Source organism: Nanorana parkeri, unplaced genomic scaffold, assembly GCF_000935625.1.
Source record: "Nanorana parkeri isolate BGI_ZX_2015 unplaced genomic scaffold, ASM93562v1 scaffold94, whole genome shotgun sequence".
Lineage (NCBI taxonomy): Eukaryota > Metazoa > Chordata > Amphibia > Anura > Dicroglossidae > Nanorana > Nanorana parkeri.
The window spans coordinates 1,236,125-1,251,621 of record NW_017306362.1 but is presented as its reverse complement, the minus strand read 5'-3'; the positions used below and the strand labels follow the sequence as shown (position 1 = coordinate 1,251,621).

General features: G+C 44.9%; 1 protein-coding gene across 1 annotated transcript in view; it reads right to left on the bottom strand.

The window, feature by feature from the left end:
• Window positions 1-1,417: 1,417 nt before the first annotated feature.
• The window catches only part of LRRC38 (leucine rich repeat containing 38), a 24,668-nt gene continuing 10,588 nt past the window's right edge, over window positions 1,418-15,497 (bottom strand). Inside the window, exon 2 of the mRNA XM_018552652.1 lies at window positions 1,418-1,741. Coding sequence (XP_018408154.1) covers window positions 1,500-1,741 — 242 coding nt within the window. The 3' untranslated portion in view covers window positions 1,418-1,499. The remainder of the gene's footprint in view (window positions 1,742-15,497) is intronic.

The window sequence follows — 15,497 nt, the reverse complement described above, 5'->3', positions numbered from 1 at the left end:
GTACGTATTTTTAGGGCCTGACATTACTTGATCATTTCCTTATAAAACATTGCTATGATGTACCTCCTCCCAACTAGATAATTCATAGTAAAAAATGGAGAGTCCAAATCAGTACTTTGTCATGCCACATGAATAAAAGGCTGCAGCTGTTAGTAAGATCTTAGGAGAAGACGGATGAGGAAGAAGAATTTTCCTTGCTGAGACCCAGGAATCTTACATACAAGCATATTACTGCGAGCTCTGAATATTATATCAAAGACTGCAGTTTTGTGGTATGCAGCTGACATATGGTTATATATATGATTCAACAGTATATAGGCTTACTTAAAGGGACCATCCACTCAGTGGCAAGTGACAAAGTCTATGTAATGTTCATCCTCTGACCACTTTATACACACCTCTTCAACAATTCCCAGACCCTCCAACTTCTGTGGCCACCACTGCACAATACCCTGTGCTTCCAGTGATAGAGACTTATTGGACTTCCTCCCATAATACAGGGTCATGTCCGGAATTGTCAAATCACTGCTTCCTCTGAGATCTGACACTAGGTATTTTGGTGGCAACCCAAACAGACAGGAAGAAGTGGGAGGAGAACACTAGAGAGGTGAGTAGAAATTGTTCAAGGGGTGAGCTTTATACGGACACTGCATCTTTGCCCTGGGAAAGTTGATAGGGTCACTTTAAGGAAACCTTTATAAAAGATATACACTGTCATCATTGCTGACTGCATTCTAAGAATATTAGTTGCCTGGCTGTCTCTGATTTCAATACTTTCTTTGTCACTGACCTAGAGCAAGCATGTAGGTTAGACTGAGGTGAGAATGTTTACCAAGTCAGTGCCTCAGAAAGTATTGAAGTTTCTGGATCAACATAAGAGACAAGCACCTTTCATAAGGAGTGGTCAGCAAAGGCAACCTCCATATTTTGCTCAGTATAGGCTCCACCTGTCAATCCACCCATGATATGTTGGTTATGGATACATGCTGGACGGTTGAGACACCAATTGTCTTCTTTTTTGGTGTCTCTACTGGAGAGATCACACTGTTGACAATAATATTCTGCTCCTCAAATGTGGTGTTCTTTCTCGTTTTGCTGTTAGAAGTGTACCAGTCCTCCTGCTCCAGTCTCTTTAAGAATACATGGATAACCAAAACAGATAGAGAAGGAGATCCCTTTGCAATGACCATGGCAGGTAGGTGGAATTTAGGTGCAGAAATCTCTCCATCACAGTTCCCATGTATGAATCTGTTGATTAGTTCATCCTATCAGGAGCATCTATTCATAATGGAAATACAAATAATTGGTTGGGATGACCCTTCACTAAGAAAGCAATGGCAAAGAGCAGTAACCTTTGACATCCAATCAGCATTCAGCTGTTTATTGTCTTGACTGTTCTAAACTGGAAATGGTACAATCTGCTTGCCCTGGACTACTACACTTAGCTCAGGATCACGGCTCTATTTATATATTTCCATAAAAGGCTACATGTGCAGTTCCTACTTTTCATCATCGTCGTCATCTTCATCCTTGCTTGGTGCACATTTATGGAAGCAGTGCACAGTTGTCGCCAGGAAGAAGCTTGAAAAAATGGCAGCTATGGAGACAGCTACTCCAGAGAAGATAATGATTAAAAAGTCTGTTAATGACAAGCTGAATTTGCATTCGCTGAAGCTGATATCGGACAGCTCATGCAGGAAGACTTTTCGATCCTCTAAGATGCACTGAATTTCCTCCACACCTGGGGAAAAAAGGGAAAAGTGTAAGATTTAAAGTCATGGGGTCCACATAGGTTTGGACAAGAGACTGCCTGAAACAATACCTGAAACAGTTGAGATCCCCAACACACTTCACAGCTCCCTGTGTGTACAAGTCCTGAATCATTTATTCTGACATTTTTAATCATTTTCTTTATCCTTTTTATATATAGGTGAATACCAACCAATACAAATATAATAGTGAATGTACTGTGGCCTCAAGGATACAGTTGACCTAAGGGTAGGTGAAACCTAAACAATATCCCTGCAATTTAGCAATTACGGACGGAGAGTCCAAATGCTCAGACCCTCAGGGGCAAAGTCTATCAAAATGGTTGTGGTCTTAAGTAATTATAACATCTAGGAAAGAGTTTTTGGACATTAGGCTGGTAGCAAAATATCTTAAAATTTAAACTATTAGTTTTGATTTTTGGTGGTTTTCTGAGATACACATAACATGAAAAGTATATCTGATGCCAGGTCCACTTTAAGGTAAGCTGCACTATCACATATAATTTATGTGCGGGGAATTAGAAACGTCAGCACAGAAAAAATATTGTATTTTCAGAGAAATAAAAAATGTTATCACCTTCCATATCCTGCATATAAGCGCTGCCTTAATGAGTGATCCCATGTCATTAAAACAAATATATTACAGGTCCTTGTGATAGATCAGTTGTGTTCCCGATCAATTTTTTGCCAAATTGGCCTACATGCCCTGCGGTAATCCCAGAACCTATAAGCTAGTGACATGCACACATTAGGTTCTTCAGTCTCTTTTCTTAGCCAGTCTATGTAGCCTGAGATGTAACCTTAAAGGAGAACTGTACTTTCATAAAAATATATATATATACCATATACAGCCATTTTATAATTTATTGTTGTTAAAAATTACCTTTCCATTTCGATCTGAAGTTGCTGTAATTCAAAATATTCAATGCAGTATTGCAGTCTGGAGGCATTCAGTAAACAGGTGGTATACGGAACACCCCCAGAGAATGTAATTTCCTGCTTGTGTTATTGGCTGACCAATTTTTCCAAAAGTCTGAACTAAGAAACAAGTTAAAATTTTAGACATCTCCTGCAATAGAAATCTTATTTTTGGTGAGCTACTCCCTGAGACACAACCATTTTTGTTATTAGAACTCTGAAAGTGCACCGGGTGGTTATAATGAAACCGACCCTCCCATTCAGGAATCAGTCTGGAAAGGACATAGTGAAACAAACAGCTATTTCATGAGAGCAGACAACGGTCAGAATCTGCAACAATGTTTGAGAAAATCCTTTCAATGTGCTTTGATCACCCAGAAGTGGAGTTACATTTTCAAGTAGGTGTAAACCCAATCACTAAAATCTGTTAAAGAGAAGCTAAAGTCTGTCCGCCTCCATGGTTGCTGGCAGGCCCAGCCTCCTCCGTCACTGGGCCCCACCTCCTCTTCTGTTGCCGGGCCCCGCCTCCTCTTCCATCGAGAAGGCCCTCCTCCGCTTCTGACGCCGGGCCCAGCCTCCCTGCTCCACAGCTGCTAGCTGTCACTGACTCAGCAGCGACTGTGAGGAGGAACGCGCCGCTGACCGATTACTGACAGGTTGCGGGTGATCTAACAGTGACACGTTCCTCCTCACACCCGCCAGTGACAGCCAGTAGCCTGAGATGCCATAGCGACCCAGATGGCCCGCACGGCATCAGGGTGATGTCCTGCCTGGGCCCCCTGTGCACATAGCGGCCGCCTGGGTCACTATGGTGATTGTTACGCCACTGGCCAGCTTAACACAATCCTAAGAAATGTAAAATACTGTTTAGGAACACTCCTATGCTCTATTTATCATTTATATAATATATTCTTCGAGGCCCATGAGGGGCTACATAACAAATTAATCGTAGTAAATAAGTGTTTTCTGCAATTATATGCTGTTCTCCTATGAACAATCTAAAATACACAAACACTGTTAGTATCTGCCAATAAATAAAGCTAAAGCGTAGAAACCCATTTAGACAGGTCTCTAATACCAGGTACATTTCTGAGAAAAAGGCTTCAAGTATTTAGTTAGAGTGGCAATTATTTATGTTAGAGGAGTAATAGAACTCTGCGGCCACAAAGACCTGTTTTTATGGGGGGATTAGTTGCCACTGACATGGAGATTTTGTTTCAGACTTTCACTAAAGATATCACGGTGAAATGTATTAAGGTGCCATTTAGGTTTGTTCTTAACGAGACAATGTCACATTGCCAATGCAGGGGATCTTTGCAAAGTGCATTTGACCACCCCCCGTGTTTCCATATACATTAATGGTATGTCAAGGCAAAAAAAAATTATTATTATAATTGTACATGTCAAAAACACATGCAGATTTCTCCATGTTTTCTCCATTTAAACACATTGCCAGTGCTGTTTATCTAGGCACTCACCAAGGGTGGCAATAAGACAGAGCCAGTCAATCAGTGACTTCACCTCTACAGAGCTCTCTGTTTTTGTTAGCAGCCATGTATGTGTACCACTGCTGAGGCTGTTCCAAGGTTTCCCAAAGCAGGTGGAGTTGAGCTTTAAAATAACTTGCTTATTATTTGGTTTTGGGTATAAGTTTGCTGAATTATCACATGCATTACAAAATACATCTAGGTCATGAAGAATGAAGATGCTGGAAAAATGCACATGAAGGCAACATGGGAACTGAAGCACATAGGGAGATATTTGTAACTATATAACGATAAGGAATGCAAAAAAAGATAAAATAATGATTAACAAACATACTAAATATAATATACACTAAATAGCTAGATATAGGGTTGCCACCTGTCCAGTTTTCACCCAGGCAGTCCGGTTTTGAAGTCTTGTGTCCAGCCAGTGGACACCCGGACACAAGACACTCAGTGCCGACACCGGCACTTTTCTACTCAGTGCCGACACCGGCACTTTTCTGACAGATGCGGCTTCCGAGGTCTTCGGCAAGCGCAATCTCGGGCAGCCGCATCTGTGATTGCTCCTCCTTCTCCTCCTCCAGCTCCCTGACTTCCTGCTGCCTGACTGTGGACCCCTGGTGAGACACCATAGCGCAGAATGTCCTGAGAGCCGCACAGCCCACCTGAGAGCCGCACAGCCCACCTGAAAGCCCGCACAGCCCATCTGAGAGCCCGCACAGGCTACCAGGACACATCAGGCCGCCAACCCAGAACAACACAGAATATGCAACTTGATATTATTTTGTATTGCTGTATAATGTATTGCTGGAATTTGTAGTCCTCTATAGCTGGTCTCCTTACTCCCTCTCCTGGCTGCCTCTCCTCGCTCTCTCCTCTATATTCCCCAAAAGAAAAATTGCCATGCAAAGCGCTAGAGTGTTCGGGTTTCACTTGAAGAAAAGGTGGCAGCCCTGGCAAGATATAAACTCAAAGCTAAGAAGGGGAGGCGGTGCCTAAATTTAAAAAAATCCAGATCTATGACAAAAATATCCCAGGGGTCTTTCCAGAGCACACCTAGGGCATGATTTATTAATCATTCTCGACCACAAGATGGAGTTGAGGAGCATAGGAATTTCCTATGATATATGGCTCCATCTAGTAGTGAGAATGCAGTGCAAATGGCATTCAGCCAGCGTATGGCTGGGCAAATTATTTAAAAATCACCCACCTAGAGTATTGGGCACAAATAGTAATTTTCTTTTATTATTAAATAAATCCTTCTAGAACCCCTCAGTCCCTGTTTACATATATGTGTAATATGGGAACGAGTGTGTTCCCACATTTGCATGAGATCACCTGTGGCACGTGAAACCATTATTTCTTAATGAAAACCCAACGCACCTAGGCATTGCATGTGTGCTGCGTCACATCACTGTAACTTATTACAATGCATTGTGGTGTGAGTTAAAAAAGGGATCATGTACTTCTTTGCTACCTTGTAGAGGCAATAGGCAGCCCATTGAATGGGTGTCCTACTGTAATGCACAATAACGCCTCTATAAATGTGCTGCAATGTCTGAACCCAAGCTTAAAGTCCATCACTGCATTGTGATACCTTACTGCCAAAGATATGTGGACAACACCCCTCCAAACTGGGTGTTACCAGTCAAGGGTACTTTTAATACTACAGCATATAAAGTCTCAGGAGTAGCCACCACACCCTATTTGTAACATAAATGCCCGGGTGCTCATTCAAAAAACTAAGCATATCTACAAAAGATTGTACCCCACGGTGTCCCACTCAGCTCCTGGCAACCTTGACTGGTTGCCGGGAGCTGCACAGGACACCGGCCGAAGCATCCCAGGTTGCTAAGAGCTGGGCGGTGAGATGTGTATGGCCCTTTCACATCTCCCCGCCCTGCTTTTAGCACGCTTGGATGGTCTGGCCGGTGTCCCGCCCAGCTCCTGGCAACCAGTGACTTCACTAGGCAGGATGCTGGCCAGAGCATTAGTAAATGCTAAGAGCTGGGCGGGGTGCCGGCCAGAGCATCGGTGATTGCTAAGAGCTGGGCGGGATTCCGGCCAGAGCATCGGCGATTGCTAAGAGCTAGCTCATGCCCATTTTTTTTAAGACTCTAAAGACAAATGAGCACCAAAGAGGTTAATGCGCAGACATCCGAACTCGCTGTTTTGTAAAGTTTGAGAAGTACATTTTGAGGGCGGGTTATTGTCAAATATTCATCATGTAATATAACTGCCTTTATATTACTCTTCAATAAATAATGTTTCAATAAAATGTCAGATTAGCAAAAGAAATTTCATAAGGATCTAAATTGTGAGTTTTAGAAACTTTATTTGTGACAAGCGCATAGACGGAGACAAGCGACGAAAATGTCTGGAGGCGACTTTAATAAGGTAGCGATCCCTCGTGCGTTATTATTAGGCTAATGCTTTTCTTTGGTGCAGCGATGCCCCCGGCTCACACCCCGGGAAGCCGATCAGTCGGCATGCAGAAAATGAAGGCTGCTTATTCTGTTTGAACTCTCCCGTCCTGTAACTGCGCTACACGACCGCCAAATAACTTCATCCAATTTAAACGAATATACTGTACCTATAACATACTATATCCCTACACTAAAGGAGTGACCACATTCAGAAGTGGCTGTTGTCCAATTCCTGAAGCATGAGAATAATATACATCCTACGAAGCAAAAATGGCAGCCACACACTAAACAATACCAAAAGGTTGAGCAAGTCTGGATTTCTAGAGTGCTGCTGTAACTTTGAAGCTGAACTCCAGAAAAACAGATGAAATTTATGTAAGGGAGCTGTTTTACCTGCCAAGTGGTTTGTATTTATGTCCATCTGGTCCTGAGATTTTGCACAGCTCTGCCACACAGCACAGTCATGTCTGGCAGGGCATGGGGACAATACAGGGCCCCTCACCCTTTCATCACTCAACACAATCCTTTATGGGGTTCATTTATAAAAGTGTACTGATGCTATTTGCAGAGTACTAGCACCCCTAGATAGCGCTGCTGAGTAAAGGGAATTCCTATACCCATCAGCGCCATCTAGGGGTGCTAGTGCCATTTGAAGGGCATCCACCTGCCTTTTATAGCTGGAAACCTTTAATGATAGTGATCATCACAGCTCCCAACTTGAAGAAGAGGGACACCTTTAGCACCAAAAATGTTAGGCCCTATTCATACCCATCACACAGGTCTCACCAATTCCTTTGCGAGACTCATGCGAGTCTAAATGAGTATAAATAAACCCCTAAGTTTCATTTTTATATTTGGATCAAGTTAGTAACTCCGCGACTCCCCCCTCCCGCTGTCCCGCTGGTCCCAGGCTCCGCTGTGCCCGGTGCGAGCCCAGGACCAGCATGGTGGCTCTCTGACAGGGGATTAGAGGGAGATCGGTCCCCTCACCGGTGTCAGAATGCATATGTAATGTATATTACATCACTTCCACATTCTCGTGTCACTCTCCAGCTCCAGAAGCTGATGAAGCAGATCTCTGCTTCAACAGCTTCTTTGGGGAGGGGGGGTCTTGGAGACCCCTGATGTCTCCATAAAGAGGACCTGTTACATCCTCTTTGCTATCACATAGGGGGATTTCTTAGTCCCCTATGTGATAACAATAAAGTTAAGTGTAAAAAAAAAAAATAGGGAAACAAACTAAAGTTGTAAAAAAAATGTAAAGTCACACATGAAAAAGAATAAAATTTTTTTTTTTTTTTTTTAAAGTCCCCACCTATACATACACGCATGCAAACATGCATCGGGTGCACATACGTGCGAAAATGATGATTGCGCCCATTACACCGCACATGTTACATATCGCCATGAACGTCGCAGTGACAGCAATAATTCTAGGGACATCAATCACTGATAACACTAAACTGATGAACTGTAAAAGCTTTTAAATCATCACCTATGGTCAATTTTGGGCATGGTAGTTTTTTTGATGCGGTGCGCGCAATTTTAAGACTTGACATGTTTGATGTCTATTTACCCGACGTGACCCGATCTTTTATATTTTTACCCAAAAAATTGGGTAATAATTAATGTTTTATAACAATGTTAAAAAAAAACACTTTTTTCCCCAACATTTTCAGTAATTTTTCCTTAATATAGTAAAAAATAAAACCCCCAGTGGTGATTAAATACCACCATAAGAAAGCTCTATCTGTCCCCAAACAATGGTATAAAATTAATTTCAGTACAGCGTTGCATGACGGAATAAATGTCAGTCAAAGTACCGCAGCGCTGAATACTGAAAAATGGCCTGGCCAGGAAGGGGATGTACACACCTGGTCAGCGAGGGGTTAAATCAGCCATGTGAGACAGGGACCTTAGATTGTCAGCTCCTTGGGGGCAGGGACCGATGTGAATGTGCAACTATGTAATCATAATTTCAGTCTTCTACGTGTGTTGGCAGGAAATTCTGATTCTGGATTGCTGAACAGGCCACTGTGTAAGTTCCTGCGCATCCATAGCTGTAGATCTTGATCTACCAAGCCAGTGTCTCAGAAGGTATTGAAACCACAGGATCAACATGACAGGCAATTAGCATGTACGGAAGTAGGTCAACAACAGCACATGTATTCTTTTCATGACAGGTTTCCGTTAGGCCGACTAGGATCATATGATAAGCTTATCAGATGGACATTTGCAAGCTTGGGAACAGCTGAGGGGAGATATTTTATTCACACGCTGACGGTATGACACGAAAAGTCCCCGCACAGTTAATTAAACATTGGATTTTCTCTGGCAGCATTCGTCTTTATAGGTAACTGGAATGTAACACCCAGCAGGAGCACATCCGATGCCGGCCAGGGTCAGAACGACTGATGATGAGCAGATTGTGTTGTGTTCTACATCTCCGCACAAGCAGCATCTCGCAAAGGTTTAACCTTGAAACATGACATCAGCTCAGCGACGTGACCGCACTCCTCTGTGACATTGACAGCTATGGGAGTTATTTACTAACACAGCATTCAGGCGTTACCATGTACAAAGGCACAGTTATAAAATTATTATTTAACAGGATCCTCCTTAGTTTAATGCCCATCCAGCCAATTGTTTTTTTTTTGTCACAGCTAGATAAGAAAAAATGCAGTTTTGGTTGCAATACTCATCTCCTCTCCAGCGTTGTCCTCTGCAGTAATCCCTTTTCGCCACAAGATGTCCTCAGTCTTCCAGGTTCAATGATGTTGGGTATCCTGTTGCAGCATTCAAATGGGAACTTGAAGGCCCTGAATTGTACACCTATAGATTATCTGCAGACTTTCCCAGATAGCAAGCAATTGAGCTGCAAGTTTGAAAATGACTTGCTAAACTATTGCTAGACTTGCCAAGCTTCACAATTGTGTTGCATAATTACAGCAAGTCTGCATTGCAAGTCTCCAGATCAACGTGCTTTGCAAAAGTGCTATACACTTGCAGAGCTCTTGCTAAGACCTGCAGGACTCTTGTCGTTGGCTTGCCAAGCAAATTTGCTACAAATTCAAAAGGTTTCAACTAGAACTTGTGCTGCAAGTGTTCTGCAAGTCTACAACTTGCCAGGAATATGTGCAGCAAGTTAAAAAGAATTACAATTTAACCCTGCCACAAGTTTGTGGCAAATCCTTGCTATCCGGGCTCTATGGTCAGATGGAAAAAGTGCGACAGATTCCTCCATCTACGCTAAACTGTGTGGATGGAGGAATCTCCCGCTGGGCCAAGCTTCAGTATCTTGCTAGTCGGCCCCGCGCTGGCTCTCAAAATACTCAAAAAATCTGATTGGATGGAGGCATTGCTCAGGTATTGTGAGAGCCAACGGGGCTGAGTAGCAAGATACTGAAGCTTGGCCCAGCGGGAAAGTTCTCCATCCACACAGTTGAGCGTAGATGGAGGAATCTGTTGCACTTTTTACATCTGACCACAGAAAATCTGCAGATAATCTATAGGTGTATGGCCAGCTTTACCTGATCTCCGCTCCTCTGGCAGTCGGCGGGTTCCTTGTGTCCCCTTTCGCTCCAGTTTGTGGAATGTCCCTTGACGACCTCACATATACTGCAGGGCGATGGGCCCTGTATTAGACGTGATGGCACTAGCTGGCCTCTGACCGCCGGAACATAGGAGGGGAAGAGGTCGCTGGTCCTGGAGCCGACGGGAGCGGGGATCAGGTAAGTAAAAGTCCTTTACACAATACCCCCAGACAAAAATGAGCAGTTAAAAGGAGAACTATGAGGTGAGTGAAAATTACTCATCCTCATAGTCTGAGCCGACATGTTACAATAAAACTGTCACACGTCGGCTCAATAGATCGGGAAGTGAGCGAACACATACCGTCGCTCGCTCGCTTCTCCATCATCTCCCTGCAGAAAGCCGTGACTGTCACTCACTGCACCACGCAGGGATCCCACCCTCCCCGCTCTGATCCTCCAGCGCTGACTGGAGGAACGGAAGGCGGAGGGGGCGGGTACAGCTGACTCTCCTCTAGATAGGCAGAGCCAGCTGTCACTTATGCAGCTGGGTGGATCTCGACAGTAATGTCGGGATCCGTCCTGGCTGCGGCGGTCTCAGTATACCGCGAGCTGTAGCTCGCGATATACTGAGCTTTGGGACAAACAAAAAGATACCTTGTCACACTCCCTACCGGAAAAACCCAAAGTTGTATGAGGGGGGTTGCTTGTAGTGACCTGTGGATGGCGCCGCCACACAGCATAAAGATGAATAAATGTCACCAGCACACAACCAATATTGCAGTCCAAAGAGTTTGTTTATTGGAACGTCATGTCACCAAAACTAGCGCTTTCGGGGCCACGCAGGGTTCCCTTCATCAGACTCAACAATGACTGAAGGTGACCCTGCGTGGCCCTGAAAGCGCTAGTTTTGGTGACATGACGTTCCAATAAACAAACTGCAGTAATACTGGTTGTGTTCTGGTGACATTTATTCATCTTTATACTGAGCTTTGGGTCACGGGAGGAGGTTAGTATATGTCCTCCCGTGACCCTTAAGAGAACTATGGGGAAAAACACTTACCCCATAGTTCTCTTTTAACCCTTGCCGTTCAGGAGCAGCCCCACAGCAGGGGCAGTTTTGGGGGCTTTTTACGTATAGATAGGCTTCTGAAAGCCGCACAAAGAGTAATGATGTTGGTCAGCCATAGCAGCTAACCATATCTCGGTCTTTTGTACTTTCATTAGTGACAGGAGAATTTGAACTGATGGACCCGGACTCCTGCACGTGGCTCATTACTCTTTATACAGGAGCTCATAGCCGTTGCTCACAGCGACTAACCTGATTCCTTATTTAATTTCCCCGGGGAATAAAAGATGAATCTTGATTGGTCACTTTGGGCAGCAGCCCTGCTTTCTATTCCTCAATGCTTTTAATAAATAGCCAAAATGATATTGAGTTCAGCCATGCCCTGTGATAAATAATGCACCGCTCTTGATTTTATTGACTAGCGCAGGCCCGGGGCGATTTCAGATGGGAGTTTCTAATGCCGCTTTTTTCTATTAATTAAAAATTGCCGAGTCTATTTCTCCTGCTGTGCTTATGAATTCTGCATCAGCTCGGCGAAGATTTAAACTGGGATCACTCTCCGCTCATATGAGTGTGGGTGCAGGGCAGTCGGCTCCAGAAAACCCTGCGCGCAGCACATTTGCTGTGGCCAGTAGCCCGCTCACATCAAGGGCACAACGCACATGAAAAAGACACATCAAGTTCCAGGTAGTGTTCATTGTTATCTGACAGTGCTCATCTGATCAAAACATTTGTTGTGTGTTTCCTCTTTGCTAGACCTAGAGCTCTCCAATCAGCAAGGAACACTTCCCTAGTCAATTGTGCTGCAGTGCTTATGTACTGACAAGGCACATGCTGATGGATGGAGAGAGCAGAGTGACAGAGAGATGAACTCATTAGTCTGCTGTTTCTCATTTCACTGTCCATCCACAGGCTGGGAGGAGCAAGACTTAAAGGAGAACTATGGGGTTAAGTCTTTTCCCCATAGTTCTCCTTAGGGTAACAGGAGGACACAAACTAGCGTCCTCCCGTCACCCTAGGCTCAGTATACCACGAGCTGTAGCTCGCGGTATACTGAGACGTCGCAGCTGAAGCGGATCCCGACAATTGTGCCGGGATCCGCCCAGCTGCGTGACTGACAGCTGGCTCTGCCTATCTAAAGGCAGAGCCAGCTGTACCCGCCCCCTCCCCCGTCCAATCCGCCAGTCAGCGCTGGCGGATCGGAGCAGGGGGAATCCAGCCCCTCCCCTGTCATGGCAGAGAGCCGCGACAGGATCGAGAGGTGAGCGAACTCCGGTATATGTTCGCTCACCTCCCGATCTACTGAGCCGACCTGTGACAGTCTCATTGTCACAGGTCGGCTAGAACTATGATGTGAGTGAAAAGCACTCACCTCATAGTTCTCCTTTAAACAAGCAACTTAACTGAACTCCGGACATCCCTTCAGTCTGGCACGGTTGTACCGGCTCCTCTCCTGGACTGAAATTGCTTCCTCTGATTGCACTTCATTAGAGCTGCAGCAAGTCAGAAAGTCAGATAGAGCCCGCTTCATTTACTGGCTGGAAGACATCCAGCATCATCTAGCCCAGGGGTAGGCAACCTTGACACTCCAGTTGTTGTGGAACTACAAGTCCCATGAGGCATTGAAGACTCTGACAGCCACAGGCATGACTCCTGGAGGCAGAGGAATGATTGGATTTGTAGTACCACAGCTGGAGTGCCGAGGTTGCTTACCCCTTTCCTCCCTAGTCTGACTGTCGCTGTCCCAGCCGCTTCATGTAATGATTTCAGTTTTTTCGATCACAGGGACTCAGCATCACATGGGGGTGTTATGTAGGGCAGTGTGCTATTAAGCTTTGTAAGCTCCCCCCAGAGGCAGCCATGATCTGCATAGAGAAGCACAGAGACAAAGTGATGGATGAGTCTAAAATAAAGTATGTAATAAAAATGAAAAGAGTTTATTTACAAATTTCTGAGCACATTGATGAAGGGTGTGGATGTGTGTGTGTGTGTGTGTGTGTGTGAAGGGATGGGGGTGTGTGATAAGCCAGGGAAGGCAAACTAGAAGCAAATTAAAGAATAACTGCAGGATTTTTAAAAATGAACCCGTGCAGTGAGGCTACCCCCGGCACTGGAAGGGTTAACTGCTCATTTTGTCTAGGGGGCGAGAACAAAAAAGAAATATTCACCCTTGTAGTTAACCCTTGTAGTGCAGGTGTAGCCCCACCACATACGTGCACGATGACGTTACCACGCACGTGCACGATTATGTAATTGGGACCATCTTGGTGATGGACGTCGGCAGAGAGAGGAGGGGACGTTCACCTAGCGATATAAGGTATGCCGCCGGGTCCCCTCCTCTCTCCTGCAACTGTCAGGCTCTCTGTCCATGACCAAGTGCCCAACTCTTCAGAGAGGGTGACACCAAAATGAGTGTCAGTCATTTTGGTGTCACCCCTAGGGTTGCCACCTTTTCTTCAAGGGAAACCCGAACACTCTAGTGACGCGCTAACATTTTTTTGGGAGAATGAGTTGTGGCTTATTCATATGTAAATATCACAGTTGAGACTATTTTCAGTGGGGAGCTAGTGGCCCCTATCTTAATTTAGGTTGCCCCTGTCTGCCTGACATCTTGTGTCCAGGTTTCTGCTGCCATGAAACCCGGACACGGCATTCAAAACCCGGACTGTCCGGGTCAATCCTGGACAGGTGGCAACCCTAGTCACCCCTGCAATGGTGTCACCCTAGTGCGGGCCGCACCCCCCTTGTGAGGCCACTGCTGTAAGGGTTAATGGAGTTGTTCTTTAAACATCAACTTTAACTGGCAGATAGGGCTGTGCTGTGAGGCAGAGCTGTGTAAATCTCAGTACTGGAAGGACAGAAATACAAAATTTGTTGGCCGATATGACAGCTCCCTTCTTGTATTTCCTGTGTGTACTTAGACATTTGCCTAGTTCAGTTTTAATGCCTCCCCCCATCCCTTTCAATAACCTTTATGTAACTGCGAACATCAGACCCCCGCAAGGCAGGAGAGTATTGTCATAGAAAATAATGGTCGGTCCCTGAGTGTTTATATGAGGGTCCTGCTGTTAACCTTTAAAGTACAGAAAGAGCCAGAAGGGAATTCATTATATCCATTCTATACGTGTATAGCACAAAATACTGGAGCGCACCGTACTTGTTCAGAGCAATGTGCCAAGAATACATGTTCATGGAAGAAGCCCGGGCCAGGGACTAGAAAGCGGTCCTGGCATACAAAAGACACGCGGCCCACATTTGTCTACGTGAGCCAAAGTGATCATGCCCAGTGCAGCAATAATTAGCTCCTGCCATCGCTGCCAACTGTGTACTGCCACAGAACCCAAGTGCAGCAAGAGAGGAATTTTTAAAGGCTTTCGGGCCTCATTCACATGAGACGTTCAGCTTTGAGGCGGATTCCTGCAGATCCTTGAAGCAGAAATCACGGGTGGCTCTGGACAGAAGCCACAGCTGTTAAGCCAGAGGTTCAGGGGTAATCGCACATGGAGTGATAATGTCTCGAACTGGAGGTAATTGCTCCATGTGTTACCTCAGAACATGGGGGAAGGGGGGCAGCTGCGGCTGCTGTCAGCCTGGTATTGGTTTGTACAGGCTGAGCGGCAGACAGTTGTGACTCCTGCCACAGGGTTCCTGCTCTGGAGTTCAGCCTCATATGAATTAGGTCTAGGGTTGCCACCTTTTCTTCAAGCAAAACCTGAACACTGTAGCGTGGCGCAGCACTTTTCTGGGGAGAATATATAGAAGAGAGTGCCAGGAAAGAGAGAGATAGAGGAGAGAATTAGTTTTGAGGCCTACACTGATCACCAATATAACAGAGGTATTCTCAGTGACCACCAATGTAACAGAGGTATATACACTGACCAGCCATGTAATGGAGGTATATACAGTGATCAGCAATGTAACGGAGGTATATACTCTGACCAGCAATGTAACGGAGGTATATACACTAATCAGCAATGTAACGGAGGTATATATACTGACCAGCAATGTAAGAGAGGTATCCACACTGACCAGCAATATAACAGAGGTATTCACACTGACCAGCAATATAATAGAGGTATTCACACTGACCAGCGATATAACAGAGGTATTCACACTGACCAGCGATATAACAGAGGTATTCACACTGACCAGCAATGTAACAGAGGTATTCACACTGACCAGCAATGTAACAGAGGAACTGCAGGGGTAGTTCTTTTTAAAATTCCAGAGTTCAGCTTTGAAGAATAACTATACTTTTGTTTAATTATTATTTTACTTACCCTACAATGCAATGCTCC